Consider the following 18,285-nt stretch of genomic DNA (forward strand, 5'->3'; position numbering starts at 1 on the left):
TAGGGCCCCTGTCCCTGTGGCCACGGAGAGCCAGACCTTGTCGCCCGCAAAAAAAAAAATCCTGAATAATAGGCCGTTCACTTTCTTCTGTTTTCTCATATTTTACTTTGCCTGCCCTGGTCCAGCTGATCAATCACATTGGGCACGCGTCCTGAAAATGTTTGGAGAAAATTATCAGCTGCTAGCTGACAGTCACGGTGATATTTAGTATTTTCGTGTGTGGGGGAGATTGCGAGCGCGCGCTTCCATTTATGGAACGGCTTGGACACGAGCGTTCCAGTGCGCGCATGTTGGCCCAAGTTTATAAGAACATTAACCCCATAAAGTTCTAGAATTGAAAATCTTTTAAAGCATGCCTTTGGAAATTTCAGCGCACCTTTCGCGTCAAAAGTTTATGAGAACTGTATACCCATAAAGTTTCGTAATTGAAATCCATGCGCTCCGTATATTCCGCGGCCGCTGCGAGATGCCGCAACGCGCCCGCTCGCTATCGAAAAGCCGTTGAAAGTTTGTGCTCGGATGGGACTCCTTGCGTTACGTGACTCCAGGTGCAAGGGCGTTATCTCGAAATCCAGCCCGAGTTCGCAATGCTCGTGCCGAAATGTCTTTTCGAGCGTGAAAAGGACATTGTAGACAAAATCCAGAATGATTGCCGGCGTCGGTGGTAGTTTTGGTCGGCGGTGCATGCCAGCTCGAAAAAATTTCGGGGGGGGCTGAAGCCCCATCAGCACCCCCCCCCCCCCCTGGCTACGCGCCTGCACCCAAGGGCCAAAGGCTAGTTGACGTCGCGGAGGAGCATGAGCTGGTCTTGATCATGAGACCTGGTTAACCAACCAGAACGGGAAACAGCAAAGGACACGTCACCGGACCTAACTTTCGGCAACAATGGCAGAGTCGTCACCTGGACCAACTTGCGGGAAGACCTCGGCAGTGACCACTGTATAATCAGTGTTTCAATTAATACAATGCGGGTTCGGCATAGATTAGGGAAAGCCACCATAACCAATAGGGTAGCTTAGAGAGAAATAGAGGCAAACCGCACCGTGTGAAAGCACTACAGAATGGACGGAATTCATCAAGTCCATGCACAGAAGTACTACACGGGAAATTGCGACAACGGTCGAAACGACGGCAGTCGACGGGTACTTAGTACACCTGTGGGAAGCGCGGAGAAGCCTGACCAGACGGTGGAAGAGACAGAGACATAACAGCAAGCTCAGGATCAGGATAGCCCAGCTTGCGCAGGAATCCAGTGAGTACGCACGGCAGCTGCAAGACACCAATTGGCTTCAGCTTTGTGATACACTTAAAGGAATGCTTAGCACAAAGCCAACGTGGGCTATTCTCCGGAGTATGATAGATCCATAAGGAACAAGGACCACCACAAGCCGAACACTCAAATTAATCGAACGTGAATACGATGGCACGACCGATGCCCTCATTGAGGACATTAAAAGCATGTAGATAGGAGCGCATGACACAAAATCTATGCAATACAGCTATAAGGGACCTGACAACGCCGAGCTGGACTAGCCCATAACGGCAGAGCTCTATGCAGCCGCATAATCTTTCCGGAAAAACACCGCACCGGGTCCGGACCAGGTTACGAATGCGATACTGCGCAACCTGTGCCGGGAGTCACTGAAGCAGCTCACGGCCTACTTCAACGATAACGTATGGTCCGATGGCGGGGCGGTACCGGAAGACTAGAAATCGGCTACAATCATACTCATACCTAAACCGGGTAAACCTAGAGATCTACGTAACCTCAGGCCAATATCGCTCACGTTGTGCGTAGGGAAGCTTTTTGAGAAGGTGATCCAAACCAGAGTAAGCAACTACATCTAGCGGCATGGACTTTTTCCTGACTCTATGCTTGGCTTCAGGCCACATGTGTCGGCACAGGACGCCATCCTCATGCTCTGTGACGAAGTTTTCGACCCGTTACAAAACAAGGAAGCCAGGAAGGATAGTTGTGGCGCTTGATGTCAAGAAAGGCAAGTGGAAACCCTTATCAGAACGGCATACAAATCTTCTCTGGGTTTCCCGAACACAGTCAGCACGGATCGCCTGGAGCGGCTGGGTATTTACAACAAATATGAAGAACATGCCTTTGCAGTTCTGATATCACAAAGAGAAAGGTGGAGCTCTACGCCGCGGGGCCGGTTTATACTCCGACGGCTGGGATACGAACCTCGGCCCCTTTTCTGCGGCGACACAGACTTGTTGCCTCGAAATTTGAGGGACCACCTCTACGTCTCACCAATTCCACGAAACATGAATGCTAAATACCACGCAGGCCGCAGACAGGCCAGGACGAGGGCTCTGCATAACCGATTCGACAATGATCCGGCCGCCTACTACACGGACGCGAGTGCAACTACTCGCAGAGACTTCTACACAATAAGCGCAACCAACCAAGTCACTACGGTAACTGCCACAGTGAAGACTACCTCGGTATGCACAGCAGAGGCTGCAGCCATAGCGCTGGCCATACGGGACGCCGAGACGCCCACGTTAAGAGTCAACCGGCTTACGGACTCGCAGGCAGCGTGTCGACCCTTCATGCGGGGAATAATACCGCGCTGCGCTACAAGAATATTCGGCTCACGCCTCGACCTGGATCGTGGTGCCCAGCGCACAACGTGGTGCCCAGCGCACAACGAACTGGATGGGAACGAAAGGGCAGACTGCATAGCTCGAGGAAGTAACAACCGAGCGGCGGCCAGAACCCTAGAGAAACCTCCGTCCGCTGTGCGCGACATATTGGAAAATCAGAGAAGGGGGAGACGGACATTCGGCCTTCCGCACTCCAACCTAACCAGAATACAAGCGCGGGACGGGCGTCGCATCCAAACGAACACATACAAACACCTAAATCTCCTATGGAAGATGCACCCGGCGCATTACAGACACCTGCCCGTGGTGTGGAGCAAAACCTACGCTGGCTCACATAACGTGGGACTGTATCGCTAGACCGAGATGATGATGATTTTTGGTGTTTAATGGCGCAAGGGCCAGGTATGGCCAAAGAGCGCCAGGCCAGTGTTCATGAGTTGACAATGGAGCAATGAAGTGCGAAAGGTAGACGTATCGTCGCTGTAAAAAGGCCTGAAAACAATCGCTGTAAAATGCGTAAAATATATATATCTAATAAAATTATGGCAATGGCTAATGAGGTGCACTATGAACACGAAAGAAGAAATTGCAAGGTAATGAAGATAAACGAAAATATATCGAAGATAAAACTTTTCAGAAAGCACTGCTGCCTCGCTAGGCCGAGAGATATCAACTCTGTCAGCCTTAGAAGGGGTGAGTTGATATCGCTAGGCCGACAGATATCAACTCACCCCTTCTAAGGCTGACAGACTTCGTACGGAAGTGGCAGGCACTGCTCGCAAGTGAGGACCGGAAGAGCCAACTGGCCCCCCTGGACCAAGCTCAGCGAGCCGCTAGAGCCAGTGGAGCCCTGGACTGAGGGCCCCACCCAGACCTGCCATTAAACCTTTTACCTATTTAATAAAGTTTTTCCCTCCTCCTACTCCATACCGACTTAGAATTGTTCCTTAACGAGCTCAACACTCAAGACCGTTACCTCACCTAAATGAACGCCGAATTCGAAAAGCTCGTGAGCAACGGTAAGTTTCGATAGGTTGCGGTATATTTCGGTTTCGGCTTGCGGTAGGTGTCGCTCGTTCCGGTATACTTGGCTGCACAGTGGTATGTCTACGCTTCTGCCAGCGGCAACAGCTCAAAACCCCTTAAACAGACTTCAGCACTATTTGAAGAGAGTAATAAAATCTTCGCGATCTGCAGAAAATGGCGCTGTGAACATGCGATCAAAATAATATTCCGCTGCTTGCGGTCGAGAACCTAGTCTGTCATCGTTTGCTCAGTACAGCAGTTTCGAAACCCCTGCTCTTTTCACACATGAGACCTCACCGATAACGTAAAAACAGTGCAACTGGTCAGAATGCCAGTGTTTAGGCAACTGCTCATTACCATGAATTAATGGTGAGCAACAGCTGGCGCCCATGCATGGGCGCCGATTCAGATGTCCTAGAAAGTGCGGAAGCGGTGGTTTTTAGCGTACAAATCCCATCGGTTACGTCACTGCTCCTTCGTCCTTTCCGGGCAGCTTTCTCAAACAGCAACCTCGAAAAGTTACTCCAGAAGGAATAAAATATAGTAGGATGTGGTAAGAAAGCCATCGCCATTGGCGCCAGCCCAACTATAATAAAACCAAACAGTTGATGAGATCGAATGAGGAGAGTAAACATTGTGTTCTCTATATCTCGGTTTACAATAGGTCATTTACAAACATATATTCGGTAATATATTCGTTCAAAGGCATCTCACTCATTGCTGCTTGTTTCTCAGGTATCCCGAAAAGTGTTTCAGTGCTCCTTTAACGCGAGGCCAGTGCTCGGATGCTCCCTCCAGCCGTGGCTCACACCGTATAACTGTGCACGGATGTGTACTGTCTCCACCTACAGTACAGCTAAACATTTCGTCACCATCTTTACTTTTAACAGCGAAGCTGTTTAAGCTAGCCGTAAAAAGTATTGTGTTTAACAGAAAGCCAGCCGTGCCGTAGCCATGGCAACCAGCGACGCTGCAGCTGCTAGAACACCTGGCGCAACCTACATGTGCACTGCGCATGCGCCGACAGGGAGCGCACGCGCCCTTTCTGTACACATGTTGTACACATGATTCACCGCGCGCGCCGTACACATGTTGCCTTGACATGGGACGTTAAGGAGAGGGAGGGAGAGCATGCGCGCGCAATGCTCGGGAGAGTGAGAGAGAAAATGAGAGCGAGATAGAAAAAGAAATTGTAGCAGCACCGACGAGGCTACGCGCAAAGCTGCTGCCGACGCCGCCCGCGTTCCCCCGTTTCCAGCGTTCGCGGCGGGGAAACGCAGGCGGCGTCGGCAGCAGCTCAGCAGCAGCTCGGAGACGCTGCGCGCAACAGGTTTCCGCCGCCACACAGAGATCTGCGCATGCGCTGTGATAACGATTGATTTAGCGCATGCGCTGACCTTGAGGCAACACCTATGCAAGCGTGTGCGCGGCGACGCTCAATCAGTAGAAGCCACGGGACGCCCAAAGAAAGTTCGTACTCCCGAAGAAGAGGCCGCGCATCGCGATAAATTCTAGAAAATGCTGGGGGTGACTTGGTAGTGCTTAGCCTAGCCGAAAAACAGGGCCAGCTAGGTTCCAATCAGCTCTGCTGTCTCTTTAACATTGCTCCTCCAGTTCAAGCTACGCTTACTTTTTATTGTTTTGCTCTATGAGAGGTAAACGATGTAGCGTGGTTAAAATGAAGCGATGTAAGTTTACGTAGGAAGATGAAACCGCAATTGGCAATGTTTATGGACTTGCTATTTTTCAAGCTGTAGCTGAAGCCCCTGTGGCGGTATCTTGCTTCTCGGAAAGGATGAATGCATACTCACTCTCCCACAATGTGCATCCTCTGGAGTGTTCCTGTTCCTGTTCCGATGCTGCGTAGCAAGTGAGAACAAGACTTTCAGCGCAACACACTCCTAGTGAAGACAACATAACCAGCGCCTCCTCTATTTTATTCAATGCCAGCCAGATGCGGCCGATCCAACGGTTCACCACCCTCTCCGATTACCCTTTCCTACTCTCTCCCATTGGCTAGCGCTCGTGCCTGCTTTACGGTCGTGTAGGAGAGTACCCTCTGGGTGGCGCCTCACGACGGAAGTCGAAGGAAGTAATCCTGACAGACGCGTGAAGCGTCTATCGCATCTCCTCCGGAACTAAAGCCCCTATATATTTTATATAGGGGCTTTATCCGGAACGCTAGAGGCGCGCGCTCAGTGGCTCAGACGCACGCGTGACGCAAGCAGTCGTACCCTCTGGGTAGCGTCACATCGCCGCAACTCACTGAACTAAGGCTACAGTGTACTAGAAGGTTCTAGTACACTGTATAAGGCCACGGAGCAATGGATCTCATTGAGGAGCAAACGATTCCACTGGCATTGAAAAAAATAGACGAGGCGCTGACATAACTTTCCCTGTCTGCCTTCATATACTTACGACGCGATGCTCTTCCTGCAAGTGGTAAGACGTACAGTAAGAACATAGATAGGAGACACAATCCAAGATTCACCAATGAAATGTTGCCACGCGTACTTATTTCTATTTCCCGGTGACCGTCTTTCACAGATTAACAAATCTTCAATGATATCGCTCAGCGCAAGCCGTACCTTTTTCTATCTGAACTTTCTAGAATATTATTGCTCATTCTATCAGTTGTTCATGTTGTCGCCGAGCCTTGTGTAATCGGGCTGTGTGCGCTGCGAGAATAGCCATGTGCATTATAGAACCAGCGCTTGCACCAGCGACTACTCTTGAACCTTCGACTACTCATGTATGAAATAGCCAATGCGCTTGACTCGCAGATCAGATTTCGACAATCGACAAGTGTGCTCGTAGCTATCATTGTGCTGCGTGTTGCCTGTTTTACTGGGCACACGCTCGCCCAATCAACGTTGTGTCATTGTGATTGTTCACCGGCACTATAACATTGCAATATTATAGATACTTGATAGGCTTCTGCGTTTAGTGTACTGGTTGTCCTTTTACCAAAACTTTTTTCATGACCTAGGGCGCTATAACGTAAAATGATTTCAAACTGTTTTGATTCCAATTTCTGCAATCAGCCAAAACGCCAAAGTGGCCAAAACGTTAGCCAAAAGCCAAAGTGGCCAAAACATTATCAGGCCACTCGCAACTTCGAATGTCTGTCACGCGACGTCACGAAAACCGCTGTAGCTCCCCATCTGATATAACGCGGACACACTGATTATGAATGATTAAACTGCACAAAAGAGAAATAATCATTCCTGATTCTACGCCTTTTCGCCCTGTGCTATTGGTCCAATGTTTTCTGGCTACGCCCACTTTGCCTGTCTCTAACCCGACCTCACAAAACCGCGAAAACTCACCACGTCAAAGTGACGTGTACGCGAAAAAAAAAGCACTAATATGCCGGACAAAACTGAAAATTTTTCTGACTATCCACAGACTGCCCCGTTCCGAAAGGAATAGAAGATAGCTGCCCGCCGATCGCCCAGGCCCTCGCTACTCGCACCTGCCAGTGAGCATGCATTTGCGCATGATAAACCTTTTTGCGTGGCAGTAAAACGCTATCGAGCCCTTTCGGCATGCATACAACATCGCTCTGCCAACTCTTCCTTGTTGAGGATCCGTTTTAGCGGCATTCTTATTCTTCCGTTGCACGCCGCCGCGATTTTCTACCAGCCACCGCAAGCTAAGTAAGGCGAAGCGGACCAATCGGAGAAGCCGGCACCACCCTCTTGATGCGGTTATCTATTTTCACTGTGCTGGCTCGGCCCCATCGAAACCCTCTCCACTAGAGCGTGCTCCTCGCCTCTTCTCAGCCAATTAGATAAGAAAAACCGCTAAGTGTTGACAATGTTGTTGGTTTTGAAAGCGAACTAAGGTGACCTCCTATAAACGAGGAGAACGTTTGATTGCGTTGTTCAGACAACGCTGCGGGTCACCGCCCGATGCTTGCGTCGGTCGTTACGTAAATTTGACGCCAGGAGTTCGGAATCAAAACACTTTGGAATCATTTTACGTTATAGCGCCCCTACGTTCTTAACATACATGTAACAGGCGGCCGCAACAAAGACACAATCACATCGAAGGGTACGAAGAGCAAGCGCTGAAGTCACGCTGTTCGTTCGCCCACATACGCCACTAAAAAAACTAAGAAATATAAAACACAAAGGCCAATGCGCGAAAATACGTCTATCACAACCATGTATGCACGTCCGCGTACAGACGTTCTTTCTCCCCATTGTACGGGCTCATCGACCGATCACTGACACAATCGCTCCCACTCTTTGGTATTAAAAAACCTTCGAATATCATTCGTGCGCTTGTGTTTCTGTCTATGCCGATAATCCTTATCTGGTCAAATCGCGAATCACAAGTGCATGTGCTACAAAGCTAAGTTAAGTCTTTCCCTTCTTCTTTATACCAGGTGCCTTAAAACTACACCAAATTTCCAAAATCGTCTGCGGCGTATGGCACAAATCCACTCATTGAGCTGCATTACTCAAATAGGTGGGCATTCCTTACACTGCCAATCAAATACATGATTGACTAATCAACAAAACTTAACCAATAAGTTTTTGGCTAGCTACAAAAGCGGATATATAATTCATATATGTGAATTCCATCGAGTAAACTCATAAGGCACATCCACATAGAACAAATTTTGATAGTAGCACCAGATTGTATATTAATATAGCGGCAAAAATGCCGTGTTGTTTCGCATACTTCTTCAATAAAATGTCTTTTTGTGCACTGAAGCTCAAAAATTACTCATGCATTTTGTCGCAAATTTTTGGATCGCATATCTCTAAATTGGTGTCATCTTCCTAATTCGTTCTAAGTGGATATCACTTTGAAATCACTACCTGCAAATTGTAAATTGACACATGTGTACCGTAAGGTAATCAGTTTAAGATATACTTAGCGAAATTTCAATAATTCTTTATATACTTATGTTGATTTCTCGCGCAAATAATGGCCGCCTGTGAGAGCAATCTTGCTGAAAAAGTAATTTCCTCTACATACGACGGGGTTATTTTTTAACGCTTTATTAACAATTAAAAAAACGCATATCGTATATAATCTTCTCTATTCGCATTTACCTTTACTAAGCCGTTGTCCCTTCACGAGACGGATCAGTGAGCATTGCCACAACGTCCACGTGGGAAATACCGAACTGGCGCGGTGCTCTCAATACGGCGGCCCATAGATAGCATGCACAATGAACGAGTATCATTCGGTAAATTTGTTACTGAAGGCGAAGACCGTAAGTAGCGGGAATGTCGGTTGTAGGCTGCTCTCTGGCAGCAGCACACCGCCGAATAAACAAAGGCAGCACTGTTATCTCCAGTCTTGCCTCGTTGGTTGTTTTCGCCTCGCCGACTCTTTGCGCCCTAAAGCTTCGACCTTATGCTGGAACCCATGTTACAGTTTAAGACGTGTAGAATGGCCCAAACTAATCTCAAGTTGACACTCGAGTTTGAATGACGCGCCGGATCCTGGTTACCCGCCTCGTCCAGGTTACGCTCAATGTTTCACGACCCTATCTCTAGTAAATAAGCAAACTCAATCAGCTCAGGTCGGAAAACCGGCAGGTTCAAGACCTACCTGTGTAACAAGCGGCGGGAAATAACAAGCGAGGGCAAACCTTGTTACAAACACGAAAAAACAAATCACTCGGCAATCGCAAGGCAGGCTGACGCCATGTTCTAGGCATGCTGGTGTCATAAAACGGCAGCAACCGCGCATTATGTTCATGCAGGGCTACGCGTAAATGCCGTGCCTATGGCAGAGCTCGAAAGCCGTTATTACGTGGCACAGTGTTGTTTCCTCGACAATAATAATTCTGCGGCAAATCCGAGCGCACATGGTAATTATGTCAGCGAAAAAAAGAAAAGCATTAATTGGCTACGCATAGAAGGTAGTTGCGCAGCTTCCATATACAGAGAAATAAGCTCATGTCTATTTTCTTGCTTCCCTAAAGCACGTCTAGGCTAAACGATGTTGGACACTGATGCCCGACGTTTCTTCGGTGACCCATAACTAAACATGTAGAATCGAAGCTTGAGAAATTGCCACTTTACGCGGTGTCTGCCAAGCCGCTACAATGCTTTTTGCGCGCGCCAAAATAACCCTTTCCTGCGACGCGGTGGCCACCATCCATGGAGCCCGAATGTCAGTGAGATATGCTGCACTGATGACGCCGCTGCTAGACACATGTGCGCAACGCGACTGACGCCGCTTCTGACGGCACTTCTGGCGTTTGCAGCTGCTGTTCTAGAGCAGATGACCCCACTGTTGCCGAGCTTAGGGCGCATATCAGCTGCACGTGTCGGTTCTATTTTAAGCTGTTTTTAACTTTTCCTGAGCACCGGGAAAAAAATGCAGCGTAGGGCGCGTACTTCTTTCTGTCTTGCTCGGCTAACGATGCTGTATGTTGGGCATGCTGGTAGTCTACTCGGAAAACATTTCTAGCGCCAGCTCACGAGGACGGAAGGAAGTTCTGTTAAGAATGTCTTCCTTCCATCCTCGTTCGGTGGCGCAGTGTTTTTTCCCACCTTTAAACAAGCAATCTTTATTCAACGTGTCTTTTATTGCGATAGCAATTAAATAGACACTCCAAGCGCATTTCCGCCGTCGGCGTCGTCGACGCCGTCGCCGTGAGGTTCCGTATAAAAACCAGTGGCGATAAAATCGTCGCCGAGCACCGTACGCTGTGTGTGCGAGTGAAAGTGTACGAGGGTGAGCCGGCCATCGCGGCTCAATGTAGCGCACGCGAGGGAGGAAGGCAGGCCGGAAGCGCGCGGTCCATCGCGTGCGAGGCACGGGGTGAGGCGACGGAGAGGGGGGCGGTGCGTCATGCACCGTCGGCGGCTGTTCACAGCGCGGCCACGCGGGCGCCGTATCTTCAAAGCGATCTTCGACGTGGGCGAAGGGCCCGACCGCGCGAGCCTCATCTTCAAAGCGATCTGCGATGGGGACAAAGTGCATGCGTCGAGTGCCGGTAGCTTCGTATGCGCTGTGCTTTCGACGTTCGCGTAGAAGCGAGACGAGAGACAGCTCGAAGGTCAATTTGCCCGCTGCTGCTGGCGCGCTTTCTCACTCCGGCGTTTTCACAGCGAGTTGAGCGGTCATCGAGCGAGATGTGTTCATGTTTATCTCTGCGTGCGTGACACTGTGCTTATACGGCCCATTAAACTACCCTATCCTTGCTTCGAATAGCTCTCTACTAGTTTGCTATCGCATTCGATGCTCCGCCTTTCGGGCGAAACTGCGACTTTTTTCTACTTCTCGACAGCAATACGTGTATGATCAGCCACCATCAAGAAGAAATATTTGGTGGTGAACGCTCATCGACACAGCAGTTAAACGATGCCAGGGCGTGCAATTTCCAAACACTTACCGCTTCCCCCTCGTCAACCTGTGCGAAGAAAAGAAGCAACGGTGCATTAATGTTTTGAAAGTGAGCGAACGCTTTTTGAAACCAGTTACGCAATCTTTGATGTGTGCGGTATCATAAGATGTGATATGCGATTCAGTGGAACAGCTGTTGTAGAATAATAGCAGCACCATCCTATTGTACTGCAGAGGTAGTTAATACGGACTGCTTTTTTTCTAACTTGCTCATTTGTTGCTCATCCCAGGAACGGATAAAACTTCTTCGAAGCAACTGGCCTAACGCGAACTTATTCCTTCTTTTCTTTTTTTAATCTACGGGCGCAGTTACACGGCTTCCTTTTGGTTAATAAATCATGGGACTCGTGTTCCAAACAGGTGGCAAGCGGTGCTCAGAAAGAACGACATTGGTTTGCCAATATCTGCTCTCGCAGGTGGAGTCAGCCATCAACACTGCGTCGGCCATTAGACGAAACGTATGCTCCAGAGCTGAATTCTAGAACCCCCGACAGCGGTGACCGAACTGAAACGCAGTGTTGCCAGGTTTGGCTATATATAGCCAAATTGGGCTACAGAAAAAAAATTTCGCGTCGACGTGGACGAGTTGGCTATGTGGCTATATTTGAGCTACTGAAAATCTGCGACTTGGCTTTATTTGGGCTAGTAGTGGCGCGCTAATCTACGCTACTGAGGTGGCTCTGATCGGGTAGAAGCAAATCTCGAAGGCGATGTTTTAGCTGGCTGAGCCGGACGCGCGGCTGTGCGTGTGTGCGTGCGTGAAATGACCCCCCCACCCTCCCCTTTCCTCTCTGCGCCGTTGTCTGAGCCGGTAGCTTTGATCTTTGATGTACTTAAACTTACACCCCGCCTGACCGCTATGCACCCGATCCCCGGGCATCGGGATGAACCTGGGAGTAATGAGATTTCACAGCACACTGTACTAACATGGCCATGCTCAGGAAGGGAGAGCAATAACATATGGTCGGGGCCATCGGGCGATCGTGGCACCGACATGAAAGAAGGGAAGCGCGGGAGGATGACACGCCCCAGTGTGTTCATGGTCATGTCTTAATTTTGGGTGAAGTATCGCGCCGGGCACAGTTTTCGACCTACTCCACGTATCTCGCGCGAAACTTTACTGCCATTTTCCTTCTCCTGCTAGATGAAATTTTGTTCGTGCTTACATTCGAAATTAATTTCGATAGGTTGGACGTAATATCGGATCCTCCTCAGAGAGGAGAATCCAAACATGGGCAAGTGGGTCAAGTATGCGAGAACGTATAATAAGAAATGGGAGCAAGACCCGAGCCAAAAGTGGGTTCTGGTGCTTTTATTTCTTGATGTTTTGCCCGTGTGGCGGATGCAGATACTCATTCTGCTAATATCTAAACATGTTGGACACGATGAGATCAGTGCACCACGTCACATGAACTGCACCCACCGTGTTAGCTTAGCTTTTGAGGTGTCTCGCTGCTGGCTCGAGGACGCGGGTTTGATTCCCAGCCACGGCGGCCGCATTTTGATCTAGGCGAAATGCAGGAACACCCTTGCACTTAGATTTTGGTGTACGTTAAAGTTAGGTGGCGAAAATTTATCCGGAGTCCCCCGCTGCGTCATGCCTCCCAAACATATCCTGGTTTTGGCACGTAAAACCCCAGCACTTATTAGAGGGTTTTAGAATAGGGGCCTCAAACGTTTCGGGGCCTCAAAGAAATAACGTAGAAGCCACTGCGCATGCGCAAGACGCAAACTGTGCTTGGATTTTGCGTCGGGCACGCTATTTCATCGATTGAGCTGGAGCCCCATAAGCTGCCCCAAAAGCTTTCGTCAACAAACATGGCGGCGCCCATCGAAGCGACGGCTCTAACCTAGCACCAAACTGGGCTCGATTCGTGGTAACGCGTGAAGTTCTTAAGCTAGGAGAAGTGATTGCGGTTATCGCTTTCTCTCAACTAACACGTGTAATGAATATTGATTCATTAGACGCCGGTGATTCCGAATTCAGTTGTCGATTTCATGTTTCGTATGCCTAACATGGATTGACTTCGGTGGGTGAAGATACGTAAAGTTGGTTACTCAAAACTAAGCGCAACAAGTTGCTTGCTGCTAAGAGAATAAGTTCTAAATTGTAATTAAACGCGAAAATCTAAATTACTGTTATTATCATAAAATGGTATATTTTATTTTAATATTTATGCCCCAACGATAACACCTGCAAAGCTCTTTGGGGGCCCCTATTCTAAAATTTTATTATCACATCAACATGGTTTGCTTTTTGACAGTAACCGGTTTTCACAGCATAACCACTGTTATCAATTTGTTGTTTACCTTTGCTCTTTGTGCGCCGTCCCGGCTTTTACCATTTCGAGCGAGTTACGTTCGCGACGTGCTCGTCGCCGAAAACGACTGCGCGCTTCTTACATTGGTGTGCCGTTTTCCGCAGTAATCATTTAAAGCCTCGCTTACACCGATTCAGACAGCGAGTGGCATCTGTTGTCTGGCACTTTCTTTTAACGCATGCTAATTCCATGCTAGACACCTAAGATGGCGGCCAGGTTGCTGTAAATGGACAGTTTATAGAGCGTGTACTAGCTAACACGGGCCAAGCTAATTGAAAAAAGTGAAAACAAGATAGGACGATGAGACAAATAACACGAGAGATCATAGCGCGAAATACTTGTTTTAGCTCATAAGAAAGAAGCCGTGAGCAGCACGTCGCAGATCGCTGGATAGCTGAACTTCTACGCCGTAGGCAGAGATGACGTAAGAGATCGATGATGCTAAACGTTATTTTGCATTCACGACAGCTAAAAAGCAGAGTTTGTAGGTAATATTACTGTAAATAACTAAAATAATAACTTAGTACTATCCGTCATAAAATAAAAGCACTGATTTCGCCTTCTACAGCGATTTGCTGGAACTTGACAGCTTCCAGGTCCAACCAAAAAGTGTTCTGTGCAAGCATGATGTCGCTGTCGTTGATGTCAAGGGCCGACCGTCACGGCGGCACGGACATTTTGTTACGACGGGTTGTGTAAAAAAAGAATTGCCGTAGTCGAATGTGAAAATGTATACACAAATAAAACTGCAAATAAAAATGGCTATAATTGGCTACGAAATTTTTTGCACGTTTTTTAGTGTTTGGCTACATTTGGGCTACAATTTCTCTAGCTTTTGGCTACACCGCCTCGTCGGACCTGGCAACACTGCTGAAACGTTGTGTTCACTGGCGCTGGCGCACCTGAATTGAAGACCCATGTACTGCGAACGCGCGTTCTTTATCTGCCACCTTGTTCGCTTGCTGTTATGAACTGCTCGCGCACATTAGTGACTGCGAGAACGCGAGGTGCTTCTTCGTCTGTGGCTACAACATACAGTAACGTTGAGCGAAGTTCGGTTCACTACCACATGCCTGCCACATTGCCCCTGTCGAGAAAATGGGGATAAGCGAAGTTTGTGGCAAGACGACTGTCGCAGGCATTCCGCTTCTTTTGCCCTAAATTCAGGATCAGCGGCTCTTCATTGACGTTTGGCCTCAACATCGCGCTTCGCAACTCGGGGTACGCGTCTCTTCGCTGACGTTTCGCCTGGGCTTCAGAAGCCCTCACGCTAGAAATGGACGACAACCTTCGCTTACCCCCATTCTCTCGACAGTTCAAAGGCGCGTTATACGGGTCCCGGAGCCCACAGGGGTATGTGCCATTGAGCTTGGACCCTTTCTGCACTATCACCTGGATCGGCTCACATGACAGGAGTATGTCCCATTGAGCTTGGACCCTTTCTGCACTATCGCCAGGATCGGCCCACTTTTCTGCGTAACACCCCCACCGCCACCACCACCGCCAAAACTTATGAGCCTGTAAAGCTTCGCTTAAATAGAGTTTGGCTGAATGGCTGAATAGGCTCAATGACGTAGATGACCGGGGACGTCTGTAGTAGAACCCCGTAAAGGCCGTCATACTTTGAGCTGAACTTTGTGGAAAGGCCGAGAGTAAAGGAGGGAAAGCGGAGCCATACCAGCGTTCCAGGTAAATATGATGGAAAAGACAAGCTTGCGTCCCGACTATGTTTCTGGCTGGCCTGGTCGGGCGATAAGTGAGCGTGCGATCTGACGACATTCTTCGGAATAAGTGAGGGCTTCGGATAGAGTAGTAGATTCTGAAGCATCGGGGCGATACAAGAGACTCGTGTCCATAAACGAGGAAGGTTCGCGACCATAAAAAAGACAGAAGGATAGAATGCCGTGGTAGACTGAGTGGCGCTAGTGTAAGCACACGTAACAAAGGTTAGGATGTGGTGCCAATTAGTGCGGTCAGCGCAAACGTACATGGCGAGCATGTCGCCGTGAGTGCGAATAAAGCATTGAGTCATACCATTGGTTTGCGGATGATAGGCGCTTGTAGTTCTATGGACAATGTTGCATTCGTGGAGGAGGGCTTCTACATCTTCGGAGAGCAATTAATGACGACGGTCACTCAGCTCGCGAGGCGCAACGTGTCGAAGAACAAGGTTGTCAAGGATGAGAAAGCTGACTTCACGTGCTTTGGCCGCCGGAAGCACGGAAGTTTCGGCGTAGCGCGTGAGGTGGTCCACAGCGCGGATGACAGCGGTTGCCATTTGGAGTATTCGTAAGGGGTCCGTACCAATTGATACCGACGCGATCGAAAGGCCGGGTGGAACAGGGCAGGGGTTCGGAGTGGCCCATTGGCCGCGTAAGGTGGGCTCGTGCAGCGTTGGCACTTGAAATACGAGTGGATGTACTGCGGAATGAAGCGGTACATTCCGCGCCAGTAGTGTCGAATCCGTAGGCGTGCATACGTGTTTAGTACACCGGCATGACCGCATGGCGGATTCGCATGAAAAGGGCACAGATGTAGGAAAGCAGATGGCGAGAATCACTAGCAACCATTTACGGCCATCAGATAGGTAGTTGCGGCGGTACAGGAGCCCTTTCTGGATGGCAAAGTGGTGAGCAATGTGCCGAAGCGAGCGGTCAATGGTGCGTGGTGACGACTGAGGTACATACTCTAGAAGAGCGGCTATCCAAGGATCCCGGCGTTGCTCAGCTGGCATGTCGGCGAATGTAACAGACGAAGAATCGTAGCTGGAGACAGACTCAGCAACATACTCATCAGGCGGTGTTAAACGCGAAAGAGCGTCGGCATCCGAATGCCTAGGGCCTGATTGGTAGACAACACGAATGTCATACTCTTGTAGACGAAGCGCCCAACGAGCTAGGCGACCAGAAAAAGGCGACCAGGTTCCATTTTTCATCGTGCCACTCCGTACCCTGATTTTACCCCCTGCCGCGGCAATGCCTCACGACGTACCTCAGCAAGGTGCTACCGCACCAGCGGCGGTAGACTATTCGGCATACCCAGCACCTCTACCAATTGATAGTATGCGTTTAAGATTAGATGTGCTCGGCGTTTATATGAATGCACAGAAACAGGCAATGGCCAAGCGGAGCGAACTCGAGCACCAACAACAACAACAACCATCTTCTCCTTCGTCTTCTGTTGGCGCCCGTATTTGTTATTACAGTAGGAATAACGCTGCGAATCTGTTGGACATGCTAAATTACTACACCACGTGGCGCGGCAGCTTTCCCTTTCTTTAGTAGAGACAACATTTCTTAGAGCATCGTAGCGAGAATCCCGGTCACACCTAAGTTCTCGACACCAGGTACTTCCTTCAGGCAGGGACTCCGGGTGGCGGGAGAAAATGGCTGTGCTTGCGATGGGTGTTCCCTTGATGTAGTATTTTTTGACCTCTTCTTATCGCACCTGTTCATCGGTCTGTTTTCTGGATATTGTGAGAAGCGAGATGCGCGAAAGATAGTCGTGCGGCCGCATGCACTGTGCCGTCGTTGGCTGCAGCAACAACGAGCGAAAGAAGACGTGGCACAAGCAACAGCTCTGCGACATACATGGGGTCATGAGATAGCTTGCGCTTGTGTGAAACACCATTGAGTATTGGCTTTACACAGAAAAGGCTTCGTGCCCAGCGTGTTTGCTCGGCTGGGTATTCATTTTGTTGCCGTAAGGGGACAACGCAATAGTATGCGTCATGCCTTCCTACGCTGCCGGCTTGTGATAACAGTGCCGTTTATGCCGGTTCGGAGTCGTTATATTGGGTCTGCCCGATTCTCTTTCCAAGCGGAAAGCCCACGGTAGTCAACCCTCACCCAAATTTTGGATGCGAGAGAAAAGTGATCTGAAAGCGACGGGATGCGCGTGTCGACTTGGTAACTTCCGCAGCGATTGTTCTGTTACGGCAAATAAACAAGTCTGCACGCAACTTGACGGTTTCATTCCCTGTGTGTCTAATGCTTATGAATGAGCCGCATTCGAGTATTCATGACCGCCTAAGCAGAAAGCAGCATATGACTAGCGTACACAAAAACAGGGCGCCGGTTTTGAAAACCCCCATCGCACGCCACTAACAACACGAAACGCACTGTGGCTCCTTTTCGCCTGCGAAGCTCCCGCAATCCGCAGACAGCGCTCTCATCATCATCGTCATAATAGAAAACATGGCAGCTGCCTAGAAGCGCTCGCCATTATCTTCTATAGCATTGAGTGGTATGAGCACAGCGACTGGCCAAGCGCCACCTAGAGCTCTTTCTGACAATCCTGTGAACGCCTGAGCGCAGAAGCAGACGCACACTGGGGCAGGTAAAAATGTGAAAGGGCCGCGCCAGCACATGTACACGCTGTTCAAACTCATGGAAGGTTGACTACCATCCGAGGGCGCAGTGAACAGCTCGGTAACTGCTCCCGTCGAATTTTAACTTCTGCTCATGATACAATATTGCAATGATACATGTTGTCTTAGACCACGTTGATCAAGGAGCGTGTAGCTACGACTGGCTATGCGACTCCATAATCATCTAGGCCTCATGCGCGCAGCTGACCCTGAGCAGTAAACGTAAATCGCGTCATTTGTTCATCAATGTCTGTTCTCGCAAAAAAAGCAAAAAAAAAACTTGTATAGAATCTAAAAAAAGTGCAACTGCTTTTTGCGTAACTTGTCCCAAAGTAATTATTCTTATTCTTTAAAAACACTGCACACGCACGCTTCCTGTCGAGAACGCTGTGACACGCAGATACGCAGATGTCGTTTGTGATTTAGAAGTACCGGGCGCGCAGTGTTGAAGAAAGGAAAGGCACCCAAGATGGGCGATTATTGTTTGTGGACAAAATTAGAGGGCGCACACTTTTCTTGGAGCTTAACAAAACAATTTCGGGACTACCTTTGCTATTGCTGAGCTCAGAA

General features: G+C 49.1%; 1 protein-coding gene across 1 annotated transcript in view; it reads right to left on the bottom strand.

Moving 5' to 3' along the window:
• The window catches only part of LOC119449038 (uncharacterized), a 179,405-nt gene that overhangs the window by 30,910 nt on the left and 130,210 nt on the right, over positions 1–18,285 (bottom strand). Inside the window, exon 21 of the mRNA XM_049666622.1 lies at positions 5,457–5,504. Coding sequence (XP_049522579.1) covers positions 5,457–5,504 — 48 coding nt within the window. The remainder of the gene's footprint in view (positions 1–5,456; positions 5,505–18,285) is intronic.

The sequence above is a fragment of the Dermacentor silvarum genome, chromosome 4 (assembly GCF_013339745.2).
Source record: "Dermacentor silvarum isolate Dsil-2018 chromosome 4, BIME_Dsil_1.4, whole genome shotgun sequence".
Taxonomy (NCBI): domain Eukaryota; kingdom Metazoa; phylum Arthropoda; class Arachnida; order Ixodida; family Ixodidae; genus Dermacentor; species Dermacentor silvarum.